This window comes from Daucus carota, chromosome 7 (genome assembly GCF_001625215.2).
Source record: "Daucus carota subsp. sativus chromosome 7, DH1 v3.0, whole genome shotgun sequence".
In the NCBI taxonomy this organism is placed as follows: Eukaryota; Viridiplantae; Streptophyta; class Magnoliopsida; order Apiales; family Apiaceae; genus Daucus; species Daucus carota.
The window spans coordinates 12,459,293-12,477,375 of NC_030387.2; the positions used below are offsets into that span (position 1 = coordinate 12,459,293).

At 34.0% G+C, this 18,083-nt stretch overlaps 3 protein-coding genes across 3 annotated transcripts; 2 read left to right on the top strand and 1 right to left on the bottom strand.

Moving 5' to 3' along the window:
• Window positions 1-1,534: 1,534 nt before the first annotated feature.
• Window positions 1,535-4,163, top strand: LOC108196633 (heavy metal-associated isoprenylated plant protein 32). Its single transcript, XM_017364010.2, has 3 exons — window positions 1,535-1,874; window positions 2,176-2,251; window positions 2,467-4,163. Exons 1-3 carry the CDS (start codon window positions 1,845-1,847, stop codon window positions 3,915-3,917), a joined length of 1,557 nt encoding a protein of 518 aa, XP_017219499.2. The 5' UTR covers window positions 1,535-1,844; the 3' UTR covers window positions 3,918-4,163.
• A 9,725-nt stretch (window positions 4,164-13,888) lies between these two features.
• Window positions 13,889-14,511, bottom strand: LOC108193800 (protein METHYLENE BLUE SENSITIVITY 1). Its single transcript, XM_017360621.2, has one exon. It carries the CDS (start codon window positions 14,379-14,381, stop codon window positions 14,061-14,063), a length of 321 nt encoding a protein of 106 aa, XP_017216110.1. The 5' UTR covers window positions 14,382-14,511; the 3' UTR covers window positions 13,889-14,060.
• Window positions 14,512-16,885: 2,374 nt separating this feature from the next.
• LOC108194712 (zinc finger BED domain-containing protein RICESLEEPER 1-like) lies at window positions 16,886-17,624 on the top strand. Its single transcript, XM_064081939.1, has 2 exons — window positions 16,886-16,933; window positions 17,049-17,624. Exons 1-2 carry the CDS (start codon window positions 16,886-16,888, stop codon window positions 17,622-17,624), a joined length of 624 nt encoding a protein of 207 aa, XP_063938009.1.
• The last annotated feature ends 459 nt before the right edge of the window (window positions 17,625-18,083 follow it).

The following is an 18,083-nucleotide window of genomic DNA, read 5'->3' on the forward strand; positions in this document are numbered from 1 at the left end:
ACTAACAATCATAATAAGAGCTTTCTCCGAAAATACTAGACCTCGTTTACTATAAAAATCCAGATTTTTTAAAAATCCAGATAAAATCCAGATTTTTTGAATACTAGACTTGTTTTAGGCTTTCAGACCGGATTTTTTTTTAGAGTTTTTCAGATCGGATTTTTCAGATTTTTTTTCAAATCAGATCGGATTGGATTTCGGATTTACTGGACATCTCTAGCCTCCGTAATGCACCCAAATGAAGTCTTAGTTGCATTTAATTGCATAGAAGCCTTCCTAAGCCTACATCCGTAGGCCTGCAGTCCGTTTAGAGACAACCTTAGGAGTTCAAGTCTTTCGGGTCGAAACCTAATATCTTATATCATATAATCCAAATAAACTCAAATTACAGGACAATATAATAAGTTCATGTGGATTTTATGACACAACAAAGTACGTAATACATGGTATATAAAATATTTCAAGGTCCAATTCAAATATATTGCATCAATCCGTAAAAATTCCAAAATATAAAAAATCGATCCTAATTCGTAATTTTTCAAAGTCACGTTTGTGGTCATGTAGAATTTTATCGATCCTGGAAAGAGGGTATAGCTTAATTTCGGTTGGATCGAATGAAGCACAATCGGGTTTGGATGGAATTTCAACGATGATTTCACTTGATTATATATTTAATTAATTGATTTCTATTTATATTAAAATAAGTTTGATATTATTAAAATTTAAATTAAGTTATAAATTTTAGAATCATAATTAGAGATGAATATTAAAATTGAAAATTTTAATTTTAATTTCAATTTTCTTCTATATCGAACCGGATCAAAATTTTATTGTGATTGAAACATACCGAAAAATAAGTCGTCCAATCTAATCCTGATTAAAAAAAATCAAAATTTTAAGAAGATTAAAATATTTAGGGGTGCTTGGCCGGGGCTTTTAAGCCCGAATTCCGGATTTATAAGTTAGAAAGACTTATTCGTACTGTTTGTATAAAAAGTTAAGAAGTACTTCAAATAAGTTAGGAATGCTACTTTTATGTGGGTGTTTGGCAACCCATCTTACGCCGGACTTCTCGGCTTATAAGTTAGAAGCACTTATTCGTACCGTTTGTGTAAAAAGTCAAGAAGCACTTATAAAAAGCTAGGAATACTAGCTTTTGTTTCAGGAATTCTACTTATTTCCCAAACACGTTAATCACTTATAAGTTTTATCTTGCTTCTAACTTCTACTCCACTTATTTATTTTAAGCAATAAGCACTTAATTTAAACTCACCCAAACGGCCCCTATATTTGATGCTTCAACTTCTTTTCGAAACACCTTAATTACTTATAAGTTTTAACTTGTTTTTAACTTTTATTTCACTTTTCGCTCCAAGTAAAAAGTATTTATTTTAATCCAACTCAAGGTTGAGCATTCCAGTATTTTCTTTTCTTGGCTGAGTGGTACTGTATGTATTGTGTTTATGTTTGTCACATTTTGCAGCAGTGTTAATTATGAGACGTTAAAAGTAGTATAACATACTCTGTATTTTATAAAAAAGGCCAAAACAAAGAATGAGGTAACGCCTTAAACTCCTCTCACTCTGTCTGCTACTCTCTCTCTCTCTCTCTCTCTCTCTCTCATGAAGCAGAAGCAGACACCCCAGAGAGGTTTTAATGTCCCTTCCACCCTCTCTCTCATTTTATCTCCTCTTTCTTGTGAAACTCATACCATCTTCTCTCATCCCAAACACACACATATATAAGCTCACTTTGTTTCTAATTCTTGTAAAGACTGCTCTTTTAAGCTTGACTCTGATCTATACCCAACAACTCCCCTTTCTCTGTCACATTATTCAACAAAAATGAGTAAAGAAGAGTTCTTGAAGATCCAGGTACTCATTCACTCATCTTAATTACATTCTTTTCATGTTTGTTTAGATTTTTACAAGCCCTTTGTTGTATGTTTCGTGTTGTTTCAATGGCTTTGCTTGTTACTAACTCAACTTCACTAGAATGCAATATCTTTTGTTCTTTTTCTTTTTTGTCTGGTTTTTTTTATTCAGGTTTGTGTAATTTTTTTATTGATGATTGTCAATGGATCTTGTTAAAGAAAGGAGCTTTTTTGATTGTTGGTATTATCTAATTTGACTGATTTAATTTATATGTGATTTGGGTCTGTTCTTGCACATGCAGACTTGTGTCCTCAAAGTTAACATACACTGTGATGGATGTAAGCATAAAGTCAAGAAAATCTTGCAGAAAATTGAAGGTAATTATATGCTTATCTAATTTTTAATTCCCTGGAATCTTCAGTTTATGAGTATTGATGCTCATTTATACTTGTACAAATGTTTAGCATGTAGATTTTGTTGGACTGTTTAGAATGATTGGTGAAGCTAGATTGATTCTGATTTGTGTGTTTGAACTTATGCTCAAATGTTCTGGTATGATATGTGTAGTGATGGTTTCTTTGGGTTCTGCTAGGTGTTTACAAAATCTCGATAGACTCGGAACAGGGGAAGGTTACTGTATCTGGTAGTGTAGATGCAGGAACACTGATTAAGAAACTTACAAAGCATGGAAAACATGCTGAGCTGTGGGGTGCTCCAAAAGCCAATAATAATAATAACCAGCTGAATAATCAGATGAAAGGTTTGCAAATTGACCTTGGGAAAGGAGGAAATAACAAGGGGCAACAGCCGCAGAAAGGTGGGAACAACCAGCAGGCTCAGAAGGGTGGGAACAACCAGCAGGCTCAGAAGGGTGGGAACAACCAGCAGGCTCAGAAGGGTGGGAATAACCAGCAGGCTCAGAAGGGTGGGAATAACCAGCAGGCTCAGAAAGGTGGACAACAGATGCCTACACAAATGCCTACTCAGCAACAACTGCAGCAGCTGCAGCAGATGAAAGGGTTTCAAGATATGAAGCTGCCCCCTCAGTTTAAGGACATGAAGATGCCTGCTTCTTTTGGGAAGGATCCGAACCAGAAGGCGATGAAGTTTAATTTGCCGGAGGATGATGATTTTAGTGATGATTACGACGATGAGGATGATTATGATGATGAGGATGATTATGATGATGATGATCTAGATGATCTAGATGATGATTTGGATGATGCTCCTCCACTTAATAAGATGAAACCTATGATGAATCAAGGTGGGGGTGGGCAGATGCCTCCGAATATGATGATGAGCGGGATGAAGCCTGGCCAGCTTCCGCCACACCTCATGAAAGGTCCTCCTCCTGGTGGTAATAACGGTGGAAATGGTGGCGGAAATGGCAAGAAAGGTGGTGGGGGAAATATTCCTGTTCAGATGAATGCTAATGGTGGAAAGAAAGGTGGTGCTGGGGGCGGAAATAATGGAGGCAATCAGAACGGAGGGGGTGGGCCACCCAAGAATGGCAGCGGCAAGCCTAATGGTGGTGGTGGAGGTGGGGGAGCAGGTGGTGGTCAATTCAAGAATGGCGGAGGAGGTGGTGGACCTCCTGGTGGTAACAATATGAATGGCAATGGAGAAAAAAAGGTTATGATGAATCAGGGTGGTCATGTTATGCCTAACATGATGGGCATGAGTGGTAGTGGTGGTAGTAGTTTAGGCCACATTGGTGGTATGCCTATGGGTCAGATGGGTCAAATGGGTAACATGCCTATGGGCCAGATGAGTAATATGCAAGCAGCAGCTGTTCAAGGCCTTCCTGCTGCGGCGATGAATGGTGGTGCTCCTGGCGGATACTTCCCAGGTGCTGGTGGCCCTCAAGCAATGGGCGGAAACCCCTACTACCAGCCACAAATGGCAGCAATGATGTATGCAAGGCCACCTCCGGCCGTGAACTACATGCCCCCCCATCCTTACTATCCATACCATCCTCCCCCTTCTGATCCCTACACCAACTACTTCAATGATGAAAACACTTCGAGCTGCAATGTTATGTGAGTTCATCGCGACAAGTTCATCCCCTGGGCCTAAAGGTTTCTAATTTTGGACGGTCGACTAGTTGGTGCTTTGTTGATTGCTAAGTTATAAGTTTCAATCCTGCTTGTCTTCATATATACATGAAAACTGGTTTTCATTATCCCTTTTCTGGCTCTGGCTCTAGTTTGCCTTTCTATATATAAAACCCTGATCCTTGTTAAGACATTGTTACTCTGGATGAATAATGATAGTAGGGTACCTTAAATATATTGAAAGCTCTAGGAGAAGCTGTGAGGTGGGGATGATGATGATGACTTGATGAGTTTTTTCTTTTCCCTGAATGCTTATTGTGTTTGTAAAGAACGAACAGATTGTGCAAACAATAACATTAAGATGTTTGTAAAAGAAGAAAAATCCACCATCTCTATGCCCCATTGCCATTCCCCTTTTCTTTTCATCTTTGAAATATTGTGTTGCCATTCCCCTTTTCTTTTCCTCTTTGTTCATATCTGATATTTGATATTGTGTTTGTTGTACTAATTTTATTTGTCAGAAATAAATGCTTATTTCATAAAAAAGTACAGTATATAAAATTTTATTTTTTCTTAAAATAGATCCTTTTTTTTGGATAAATAATGTTATCAAACTATGGAATTTTTTTAAAAAAAATTCTTAAATTTTGAAGAAAAAAAAAACTTTCCAAAGTGCCCATTTATTATAATCTAATACATGTATTGTCACTTATTTCTGATTCTCCTGCCCTGCTAGATTTGGGACTGCAAGTGATGTAATTGTTGTTGAAAAACTTTCGAGTGCTGCAATTAACTTGCATGAGTGATGGAATGATACACATGGGGAAGTGGGCCCAGAATGATGATTTTTTAGTTGAAGAGGTATTGAAAACATCTGGGCCCACAATAAGTTGGTGGGGAAGTGTGGGGTCCACTGTTTCCATGTATATTCAATAACTGTGTTATTTAAGTTGGTTGAGTAACATGATGCTACAGATTTACACGAGAATGGGACGAGGACTATAGGAGTAGAGAATATCTTTCACGAATTTGCTATCTCTAATTCGGCAACATAAGAAAAGTGAGCAAATTTGTGACAGAGACAAGCTAACAACTTCTCTATCTTGCAACATCTAACGGCGTCCACACTACGAATATATTTTCTGGTATGCTTGTAATCTACTAGTAATAGATGCTTTAAAACATGGGTTTGTGCAGGATGAACATGGATGATTTTACGAAATTTATTTACTATTTATTTGATATAAATTAAACAAAATATATTATCCTAAATACTAGAATTCATAACCTTTCATTTGATTATATTAACAGCTAAGAAAAATGTGTGAAACTCAATGAAAATATTAACAGCTAAGAAAAATGTGTGAAACTCAATGAAAAATACAGTTTACTCCTCGAAAGAATATTAGAGACATCTATTTGATATTTTTTATGACTTAAGTGATTCAAATGATACCAAAAATTTCTCAGTGACCCACTTGATATTTTCTAGCGTAATAAGTGATCTAATTGATAATTAACCCTACCCATTATATTTTTTAGTTAAAGTGTTAAACTTCACCCTCGTAATCCTTCAAAAATTATATATTATATTTTGAAATTAATTCTGAACACCCACAACACTGTAAAAAAATTAAAATAATTTTTAAATTAAAGTATACTTTTAAAAAAAATTAATTTTTTTATATCGTTTGGGTGTTCAGAAATAATTTTAAAATATAATAAATAATTTTTGAGGATTCACAGAGGGTAAAGTAGCGGTTAGAAACTAATATACACATTGTTACCTCTCAAACAGTTAAAGTTTACGGTAGATTTGGACAGATGAGTGACTAGGGGTTACAACTTGCACGCGAATGTTAAAATTTCACTATAATTCATAAGATTTCGAAACATTATGCTTAAATTCTAAAAATTCTATGTCAATTTTAATATATTTTATCAAGAATCCGCATAAAATTAAAATCGGATACAATATATTAAAATCTACTTCCTCCGTCCCGATTTATATAACCGGTTTACTGTTTACATGTATTCGATGTGTTCCAGAAATATACTTTTATATAATATTTTTTCATAATTTTTATTTTGCATAAAAGTTTAAAGTTTAAATTTTAATACAAAAAATATTTATCAAAAATATATTATGTAAAAGTATCTCTTTTGTCTACCTAAAAAACGTGCAAAAATGTGGATCCATTCTTCGATAACTATTCGCGGGTGGATCCAAAGAAATAATCTAATCTAAATTAAATTGTTTTCTCTAATATTTTGACATGTTAAAAAAATGGCCTTTGATATATAAAATCAAGTTGTTCTTCCACCGTCTCAATCATTTCGTTCTATTTTGAGATCCCATCTAGTTATATACATTTCAGAAATTATTGAAAATAGTTAATGAGTCTCATTACTTTTCTAATTTTCTTCTCTTTTGACATCAATTTTATTTCACTATCATCATTATATATATTAAAATTCAATGAGTCCCATAATTTTATCAATTATTTTTTTCATTTGTCACTGCCTTATACATATTTCTTAATCATATAAACAAACGAGGGATGGGTATAATTTTTTATTTCAGTAAAGAAACAAAGGGTCTCTTTCAATCTAAACAAATGGTACTAAATAATTGCAATAGTTAAAATTTTTCCCATCTTTAAAATCAATTTTATGAAGTTGAAGGTGGGTCTGAACTCTAAAGCACTTTGTACGAATGTATTCGTCCCTTAATAATTGGGATTCATGTTACCGTTCCGTGTGGTGCTCCACAGACAAGTGTGCCTTCACTTGCATAATTTATAGTACCTTCGCTTTTCAGAATCGTATATGTTCGTTGTTCATACGTGTTTCGAGACTCCTATTATTATAATCTCATAATATTTTTTAATTTTTGTTTTGAATAAAAATTTAAACATCAAATTTTATTTAGAGAATAATAATTTTAAAATATAATATGAAAGTGAAACAATACAATCCTCCTCTTCTCTCTCTCAAAACCCTAGCCTCCCTAGCCTCCGTCAAAGATTTTTGAAGGGGCTTCCATCAGTTTTCACTGGTGGAAAGCCCCGATTCCCTTTTTTTTCCTGTTTTCTTGTTTTGAAATCTTATTTCTCATTCAATAAGTTCCCAATTTATTTGGGTTTTGTTAGTCTCTCCTTCTTGTGAGAGTTGGTTTGTTTTGTGTTTGGTGTGTTTTGATGTTTTTCATGACCGAGGTTATAGATCGGCATGATTTTCATGGGTTTGATTCAGATTTGAAGGTTATCATGGGATCACATCTATGGTCGATTGTTCAGAACACTCAGGTGAAAACCAATCAGATGGAAACAAGTGTGTATATTCAAATCATCTTCAAATCGCTCAGTTGCCTCTCCAAGAAGGAAGGATTCAACAGCGATATTTTTCAGCGTCTGTCCAATTTCGATTGTGTTTGTAGATGCCGTATGGCTTTTAATTAATGAATTAATTCCTTTTTATCAAAAAAAGAAAGTGAAACAATACTTTAAAAGAATCTTAAGAAAAATGTTTAAAAAGTAATTTATAAAATTGAATGAGACGGAGACTTTCATGTCCAAAAGTAGCTGAATTAACGTACAATTGATTGGTACTATGATATCTTCGCTTACGCTTGTGAGAGATCATCTGACATAAAAATAAATACATTTGTATCTGCACTGTGTATTTAGATCCTCACCTAAATTTCTCTTAGTTCGGTTACAACAGTATTTTTTGCTATTGCTCGGTTATATTTATAAACAGACCCTCACAGTTCTACTTATACGCAAAACTGCATGCGTAAATCTATGCAATTTCTTTTAGGTGATCAAATTTACGTAATCTAAATATATTTATTCTATGTCTAATATAATAATTTTGAGCTAATTAATTATAAAAATCATATATAATCTTATCTATTACATATATATTTACATATTTTAGAATTATTGTTGACTAAGAGCATCTCCAACCATGAAGACCCCTTAGCTAAAAGGTGATTTGTCATGCTAAAAATAAAAAATTTACACTTCAAAAGTTCACACTCCAACCATACTAACCTGTTGTCTATAAATTTAGCCAACCTCCTATGGATGGCTAAATTTGTCGAACCCTAAACCCAACCCTAAACCCTAAACCCTAAACCCTAAACCTCTACAGGTCTGTAAGAAATCTGTAGGAAGATTGCACATCATTTATTAACATATTGAACTGATATATTCTATTTTAACAATCTAAAATATTAATAACATACTATTTTTAAATTATAACCAATCAATATACCCAATACCATTGAAGCGAAATGTCTTAGAGGTTCAGCAAATTTTACATAACATCTTACAGATCTAATTTAGCCAACGATTATAGCCAACACCGTTGGAGATGCTCTAACACTGACACATTTATTATGTATTAATGTCTATTCAATAATATTCCATATTATATTTGGTGTTGTTTGGTTTATGAGTATGGATATCAAGTATTAGATTTGTACATTTCAAAAATCATATTTGATGTTTGGTTGGGGAAAATGAAATCTCAAATCCATATCTTAAATCAAGTGCGTATGAGAGGGAGGTATAAGATTCATTCATTTTTAATTTTTTTTGCCTCTATTTAAGTAAGGAAATATTAATCTTTAATACGAAATTAAATTAATGTTGCAGAAATATATAACAATAATAATTTTATTAATATTTTTTAGTTAATATAAATTAATAACTTATCTTTTATAAAAATTATATATATATTATTTCCGGCACTCAACCAACCTTAATTCATTTGTAATTCATTAGAAAGTAATTTGTATAAATCCGGAAAAGAAGATACTCCCTCCGTCCCTAAATACTTTTCTCATTTGTACTTTTCACGTTTGCCAACACACACTTTTAATCAATAATATCTTTAGTTTTGTATTAGTATTAAATAAAAAAAATTCACTGTATTAAAGTACTCATAAATACGAATCCAACAAGATCACTCATGACTATATTTTATCTTATAGATTAGACGTAAATTAGTAATTTGTCTCATGTTATGAACAGTGCCGACATTTCAAACGAGAAACGTTTTTAGAGACGGAGGGAGTAATATAATTCACCAGAAAACAAAAAGTTTGCGAAAACAAAGGACAGTGTTGATATGACAGGACCGAATAAGCCCTCATCATTTATTTTTTCACTTTTGTGTCGCTTCTCACTTTATGGTTCGGCGGCCTCCCTAGAACTCAAAAAGGGTCAAACTTCAATTCAACCCGTCATTTCAACTCCAAACATCTTCCTGCTAATTTTCTTTTTCTATTTTGCTAAATTTAACACGAATGCTTTTACTTGAGCATAACCGTGAAAAGCGGATCAGTTGTTTATCGCTGATCTTTCACCGTGCCTCCATCCGGATGTTATTAGGTTTTGCTCGGAGACATTAAGAACACTATTATAGAATCTGGGGTGGCCAAAGACTTTTAGGTGCCGTTTAAAAATACAGATTTCATTTGAAATATGAGATTTTAAATTCAAAATTTGAAATCTAGAATTTGAAATCGAAATCCATTATTTGAGAATATTAGAATTTCAAATCCTGGGTTTGAAATCCAAATCCACTATTTGCGCCACAACTTCTTTCACTGTGACATTCCTAATTGCTACTAGCCCTCCTTTAGATTGTAAGAGATGACACAACTTCTCAAAACGACGTATGTCAAGACGTAGTTGCTCTCGACACATCCTATCATTTGTTAAAGTGTTCATCCATATAGCCCTGATTTGAGCACGCTCGCACTCATTCCAAGTTACCTCTTTCACCCTATACATTTGACCATATGAGACCGCTGCTACGACTACAATAAAACCGGCAACTATCGTAACCAACTCCATATCTTCATCATCCCTCCAACGTTTACACGAATCTCGAATACTCAATTCATCCGACATTGTACTTTTTAGGCGTTCAATCTAGTACGACAATCAGTAATCACATAATATATATATACATGTATTCAAAAACCAGAAATTATAAAGCTATGAGTCTCAATTTAGTTGTTCAGATGTCAAATGCGAAAAACTGAAATAAACACATACACACAGATCATATACACAATGTTAAACCCTAATTATAAAAATAAGAGCAATATAATGCAATACCGACAAGAGAGACAAGGAGAAGGAGAGATACAGGGAGAGGGAGAGGGAGAGCCAGAAGGGGGGGGGGGTGATTTGCACCTTTGAATTTACAGCGGAGAAGGAAAGATGGCATGAGAGAAAAGAAGCGAGTAGCAGCGTGAAATGATGGCAGGAGAGGAGGAGCGAGCAGAAGCTATTATTTGGAGCCGAAGCAGGTGCGTGAATCGTGAAGGAGAGAGTTCTGTGTTTTGTTTTTTTTATTTGAAATGACACATAGGAGACTAGTAATTCAAATCATTTTATTTAGACTTTGGTTTAAATTTGATGGAATTGAACAAATCTAAATCCACAATTTTTAAAATTTGTCAAACAGTGAATTTGAACAAATACGGGATTTGAAATCAAATCAAGATTACCAAACAGGACATTACAGAATTTCATTGTCTGGTGAGTGGCCAAAGACTTAATGCCTGTTTGGGAATCTTAAAAATGTGTGTATGTGATCTTAAATACATGGTTCGGTCTTTCGAACACCATTATCAATATTCTTTTATCTAACCGGTTTCTAGGTTTTGCCAATAGTGTTGTAAAAAGCGGGAATCAGACTTAGTCGGTAAAAGCACCGTCTAGTGATTAATCAGATAATTGAGGATTAATTGGAGTGGTTAATCGGATCATTAATATTATTTTTTAAACTAGATATATATATAAATATAAAATATATTTATATTTACAATAAATTTATAATCATATAATTTTATAAATCAAAAAATCAATGATTTTATTCACAAAATATCCATTTTCTATATATTTAGGTCAATTCATCCCGTAAGACCATAGTACAATGTGTCTTAAAATCAATTTTTAAACTTCAACTTTTTTCTACCATGATTTTTAATTTTTTTAAATTGACTGATTTTTTTATTGATTTTTGCCGATTTTACCTTCTTTTGACCGTTTAATCCCGATTAATCCCGCCTTTGACCGATTTTTAAGGAAAAACGCTTTTTCACTGACTACGCTTAATCGAGTCGATGGCCGACCGAACAGCGATTAATCAGCGACTAATCCCGATTAATCGCCGACTTTTAAAACACTGATTTCACATGTGAAATCATTTACTTCTTCCAATTTTTAAAAATATGGAAAATATAGATCAATTGATAAGTATAACTTAAAAATAAAAATAAAAAAATTGTTTTTTGAAACAAATTTTTTTTTTAAATTAAAATTTAAAATTATTAAATTTAGAATGTAATTTAAATATAGACACGTCACACGTGCCATACCACACAGTCCTATCTGGGATTGAGAACGAAAACGACCGGAGGCCCAATTCCAATAATCAGGTCCTGAAATAGGCCCTAGTCATCACATATTAATCTCTAACAAAACATATGTACGTATATTCCCAGAAAAATCATAATGTTATATATATATAATATTTATTTAATTAATAATAATTCCGATCAGATTTTATCGATTCGTTTTCAAATTCAACCATGAGAGCATCTTCAAGAACATGTAATACATTAATTAATAATAATTCCGATCAGATTTTATCGATTCGTTTTCAATTTCAACCATGAGAGCATCTTCAAGAACATGTAATACATTATGTAGAATTTACCAAACAAACATGTAACATATTTTGTTCCGTTGATGTTGATTATATTGATCGTTATATTTTAAATATAACTTGTTATTATTATTTCGAATTACTATAAATAGAATGCATTGTTTTAATAGATTAATTGATGATATATATTTGTTACAGTGGTGATCTAACAGAGTGAAGATTGACAAGAAATACAAATACTATAATTCATTTTTTTAACCGATCCAATCCAACGCATCAACAACAGTGTGCTAAAAATGATTAAAACAACTCCAAATCATGAAAAACTCTCAACTAAAAAATGAGTTTGCATATCAAAAATAAAAAATGAAAAATATAAATAATCTGTGAACATATCACATTCCAACTATACTCTCCCCTTATATTTTATATAATATCTTATACATCCAATTTTGCCGATCCCATCGGAGATCTATGGACTAAAATGATTGGCTGAATTAGACCTATAAGATATTACATAAGATTTTTTTTTCCCGATGGTCCCCGTATAAATTGAATATATTTCCAAGATGATATGTCATTATTGAGATGGATCTGCATAGGTAACGCCATGAGATCGACTAAAATAGTCTGTAAACACACTCACCGGATCTTAATGATAGAAAACCCACTCCGACAACCTTAAAAGACACTTGTATTACTTTAATATACTTGCAAAAGAATTCCGACGGGGCATATACTATACTGCTTAATTTATTCTCTGATGCATTATTAAAAGTATTGAAAAATAATTCAGGAAGTGCCTAAATATTGTCTATAGTTCGATTCTTGAAATACTTGAGCTACCAACAAATCTATCTGTTCAAAGTTTAGGTCTAATTTCAGTTTTAACTTGCCTTGGCTAATCAGGGTCATGTCTACACTTTACAGCCCGTCAACAATTTACCTGTTGTATGATCCTGTCCCCAGAAACACTGCTCCAATTCTTCTAAGACGCACAACAAAAATGTAATGAGCTTCTGGAGCTGCTGGGTGAAGTGTGAAGACCGCAATTAAAATATGATAATCATCGGAAACTTGTACAACAGCTGAATCAAGTAGTAGTTCTACCATATGTTTATAGATTAGCTGCAAAGCATATAGTGACTTCCAGGTTATTCATTAAAATGCTTTCTCTAACCGATCCTTGACCATGATGACCAAAAGAAAGAACAACACTGATTATCTCATCCAGATTGCTAGTGATTCTAATGACGCCACAACCTAAACAATTCATTAAGGTTGTGTTCACTTCATGTAATGGAATGAGGGGAGAATGGAATGAAAAATTATATAGAATTTTTAAGGAGAAAGAAGAAAGTATGAGATAATGGTGACAATATATGAATGTAGTTAATTTTTTTGTGAGAAAGATTGTGAAGAAACATGATGTTGAAATGGAATGAGCATTCCTTCCAAAACATGTGGGTTAGAGTTATAGTTGAAATAGTAAGGTCGGAATGATTGAAGGAATGAAAATTATATACATTTTCTTTGATAAACACCATTTTAGAGTACAAAATTCATTCCATTCTCCCTCCATTCCATTCACTCCAAGTAAACACAGCCTAAAGTGATTGCGTAATTGCTAGCGAGTAAACAAGAAACAAGACCAGTAAGTGAAGCAAATATGTCAAGTATTTGTCGGAAACAACTTAAACAAAGACAAGAAAGTAACACCAAATAAATTTCAATAACTCGCAAACTGTGAACAAATTGAGTGCAATTACTCTGTGATATCTTCATGAAAGAAAACATATCTATACCAAAGATTACAAATCATAGCTTAACTGAGATTCTTAACAGAGTCAGCAAACAGGGACATAAACAATTACAAATTCATCAACCAATTAGACAAGCAACTTAAAAAGACTCGCCTTACCATGAAATAAACATCAGCTCTTGAAAATATGGGCATACAAAACCAACTGACCTTCTCGCAGCTGAATTATAGAAAATATCTCCTCATTTGTAGTAGGCTCCAATTTGCGATCTGTTCTTACCTAGCAAGCAACTGAAGATAAATTCTAAAAACCTCGATTAATAGGCTGTTAATTCGTTCAATTTCTTCAAATGAACAAGATCGTATAAACACAATCAGTCCCTTGCCAATTGCCATGTATTATTATTATGCTATTTGCAATTAATTCTCAGCCTAGCTAGTAAACCACTAAAACATCCGATTGAACCAACAGAACACGAATTATATACAAAAGTAGTACTAAATAAACAGAACACGATCGATATTTCATTCGAAACATAGCGTGAATCACAACAACAACACACATAAAATTAGGATCAAATCATCAAGTCCCCCAACATATTAGCACAAACAGAAACATAAACATAGCAGGCAGACATCTTATCGAAACACGAAACACAACATAATCAGACGACATCACTTCTTGAGACTCCCACGAACACCAGGACGAGGAGCCGAGGTCTCAGCAACCACAGGAGCACCAGCATGAAGATTACTAATCTTGGTATCATCAAAAGGAATCTTGGGGTGCTTAGAATCGTGATGGATCTGCATAGATTTAACATCAGGTGCAGTAATCTTACAGTGGGGGCACTCGTACTTGGCGTGGCCGCCTTTGGTGGAGCCGGTGCGATCGGCGATTCCGGCTTTGCCGCCGCCGCGATTGGTGGTGGCGGCGTCGAGCTTGGCGGCGAGCTCCTTGGCTGTGTGCTTCTTGGGCTTGGCTTTTCCGGTCATGATGGGGGGTGTTTTTTCTTGGGATGTGTGAGGGAGAAGTGGAGATAAAATGAATGGAGTGGGAGGAGGAGAAGGAGAATATAAACCCTAGAAACAAAGCGAGCTCACTTTTTTATAGGGCCATCTCCGTCTTTGACTTTATCGAATCAACCCACTCAAACTGATCTAAACTAAACTTATTTTTACCGATCCAAACTAAAATTTTCCAAACCCGATATATATTTGGATTAAAAATACATCAACCCAATTATAATGGGTTGGATATGGTTTATCTATAATCTATATAATCATTTTTGTTATACAAATGTGATCATTTTTGTTATACATATGTGTTTGGTATCGTGGTTGATTCTCATACTATAACCAGTGGCGGACCCGGACTAAAAGTCAGGAAGGCTGAAAAATATTTCGTCATCCATACTTGCATAAATAGTTTTCTCAATATATATCATCATACTATCATTCATTCATACATCTTCCATCCTATTACGCTGATAAGTCTTGATTGCTTTCATAGCAAAAAAAATTCTTTCAACAATAGCAATGACAACGGGTAATACCAAAACTAACTCAACCACAAGATAAACTAAGAGATAAATAGTGTGTCTGTGTGTATTAACCATCAAAAGAACTCCACCGAGTTAGGGTAGTGTCAATGTGTGCGTTTGACTTATGAGAGCATGTCCAAAAACTTCTTCGTATGGGCTCTTTAGCCAAAATTTGAAGAATATGAAGATGAAATGAACTCCAACAAGCTCCCAGCACCTCTTCAAAAATTTAGGTGCTCTATTTGTTTCCTCAACAATGAGGAGCACACTTTCCCTCTTAACTATATTTTATATTATTTTTAATGTACAAAGTACTCAGCATGCATCATACAGTTTGCATGATCTAGTTGCTCTGAGTGTATCTGTTTGAATGTATTTGTTAATTAGACGCTCTTTAGACTAAGTGTCTTCTCTTTTCTTCTTTTAAACTAAGTCCCTCTCTATGACATTTATAATTCAGCGGGACTAATAAAATTATATTGACATCACAAATTCAGGGGGGCTGGGAAAAAAAATATACACTGTTTTTTTGAGGTTAGGGGGGGCTCTAGCATCCTCTAGCCCCCCCTCTGGTTCCGCCACTGACTATAACATCTTATTAGTGTGAATCGATTGAAACTCTTCACAATATTGCTTAATCTCAACTCACAAGTTTGATTTTGTATAATTTTAAGATGATGTTTGTTGCTATATTATATTGATGTTTATTGATATATTATATTGTTTTTATAATCATTTAATTATACTAGCAACAAATTACAACCTTATGTACAGGGCAAAGCGAATCTACTTGTTATTGTTAAAACTCTGCTAATCAACTTATACTTAATGATTAGGGATGGCAGAAAAGATCAATCCGAATGGATATCCGACCGTTTCGATCCGAATGGATTTGACCGAACCCGATATTTTGGATTTGGATTTGGATTTGATTTTTAGACCCGAACGAGTTTGGATTTGGATTGGGATATTAGGTATTCCGTATCGAAACCCGACCCGAAATTCAAATCCGATCCGAACCCGATCCATACCCGAAACCCGAAAAAAAACCCTGAATAATATATATTATATATATATATAATATTATATATATTATTTATATTTCTGACCATAATATATTATATATATTATTTATATTATATATATTATTTATATTTTTGACCATAATATATATATTATTCAACATTTTAGATGTTAAAGTTATAGTAATATATTAAATAGTTATATGTTATTAGTCCAATTATTCACATAGACAGCAGAGTGTAGAGCTGTAGTCGACTCGTAGACAAACCCCTAATTTCACTATTCACAGACACAGACCAAGACACCCGAAAAAAAACCCTGAATAATATATATTATATATATATATAATATTATATATATTATTTATATTTCTGACCATAATATATTATATATATTATTTATATTATATATATTATTTATATTTTTGACCATAATATATATATTATTCAACATTTTAGATGTTAAAGTTATAGTAATATATTAAATAGTTATATGTTATTAGTCCAATTATTCACATAGACAGCAGAGTGTAGAGCTGTAGTCGACTCGTAGACAAACCCCTAATTTCACTATTCACAGACACAGACCAAGACACCAAGTCGCCGCCGCCTTCACTCTTCATTCTTCAACCCTTCAACTCAAGTCGCCGCCTTCAGAGTTTAGCCCTTCAACTCGCCGCCCGGCCTCCGCCTACAACCTCTCCAAGTTCGAGCGCCCGACCTCCGCTTCTATTTCGTAATTAAATTTTAACCCTAGATTTCTTTCCTCTCAATAACTATTTGTATTGATTATCATACTTTGATTATGATATATCTTAGTGTATCTAATTGAACCCTAGATTGATGTTAATTGAGTGTATCTAATTGAACCCTAGATTTATGTTAATTGACCTTGTAGTTGCTTTTATTATGGTTGTAGTTTTATAATTTTATTATGGCTGTGTTAATTGGATGCCAATTGGATGCCTGTATATCCTATAGAGTATAGTGTACTGCTGCATTGTATAGATTGATGTTAATTGTGCATTTTTCTGCTGTTCATGATTTTGATTATGCTGTAGTTTTATAAATGTTCTTCTCATTGTGTTATTGTACAGGCTGCAGCCATGTCTAGCCCAGACAACAATCACGAACCTTCGCCGGAGGTGCAATCAACCGACAAAGACAGTAATTCCACCCCTGATCCAGATGTCATATTAATCGATAATGATGCTGCTACAGACTCCAAGATGGTTGTAGAAGGCGGTTCGGGAAAGGAAAGAAGTGAGGTGTGGAACCACTACACTAAGAAGACATTGGACGATGTTTTGAAAGCCGTTTGTAAATATTGTAGCAAGCAGTTGAAAGGTGATTCAGGCAGCGGTACAACACACTTGAAGAATCATTATGTGAAGAAACATAAGCAGAAGCCTCAAGAGAGTATAAGGCAAAAGCTTTTATCAAGCAATTTCAACAAAGATCACCCTCAACTAGCAGCTTATAATTTCAATCAAGAGGCAGCAAAAACGGAGCTAGCAAAGATGATTGACATGCATGAATATCCGCTCTGTATTGTGGATCAGGTTGGATTTAAGAGATACTCAGCAGTGCTTCAGCCACTCTTCAAAGTTATTTGCGGTACAACACATGCCAATATTGGATCCAAGACTGCAGCAATTCCTATGATACCATGAATCACATGCCAATATTTGTCAAATTTAATCAACATCTTCTCTGCCATGGTCTGAATCACAAAATTTGTACTTCTCCTCCATTCTGTAATTGCTTGATGAATCTCACATATGTTAATAAAGCACAAATTAGCACTGGGATATTTTGTCCCAGAAAATACCTCAGTCGCCATATAAAAGGTTTTCAACCTCTAACAAACATCCAAAGTGAAGTCCCAATCTTCTCTTGAAGGCAGGGTCTTGTAATTAGACTCCCTTTGACCTAATCTGTTGAAAACATCTTTATAAATCAGTGCTCTTTCAAGCATAAGGTACGTGGAATTCCACCTTGTTGCACAGTCAAGTCCTAGTTTCTTTGTACTCGCAATCCGTAATTGGCGGGCTGTTTCTTCAAATTTCTCCTCCTTTTTTGGGGTGGCAGTCCAATAAACTACAGAATCACGAATTTTTTCAACCCCGGAT

Excerpts from the sequence above, each read along its gene's own strand:
- LOC108196633 (XM_017364010.2), top strand. The coding sequence starts at position 1,845 with ATGAGTAAAGAAGAGTTCTTGAAGATCCAG. Across the intron at positions 1,875-2,175 it reads AAGAGTTCTTGAAGATCCAG|ACTTGTGTCCTCAAAGTTAA; the intron begins GTACTCATTCAC and ends TTGCACATGCAG. Across the intron at positions 2,252-2,466 it reads AATCTTGCAGAAAATTGAAG|GTGTTTACAAAATCTCGATA; the intron begins GTAATTATATGC and ends GGGTTCTGCTAG.
- LOC108193800 (XM_017360621.2), bottom strand. The coding sequence starts at position 14,381 with ATGACCGGAAAAGCCAAGCCCAAGAAGCACACAGCCAAGGAGCTCGCC.
- LOC108194712 (XM_064081939.1), top strand. The coding sequence starts at position 16,886 with ATGGCTGTGTTAATTGGATGCCAATTGGATGCCTGTATATCCTATAGA. Across the intron at positions 16,934-17,048 it reads ATGCCTGTATATCCTATAGA|GCTGCAGCCATGTCTAGCCC; the intron begins GTATAGTGTACT and ends GTTATTGTACAG.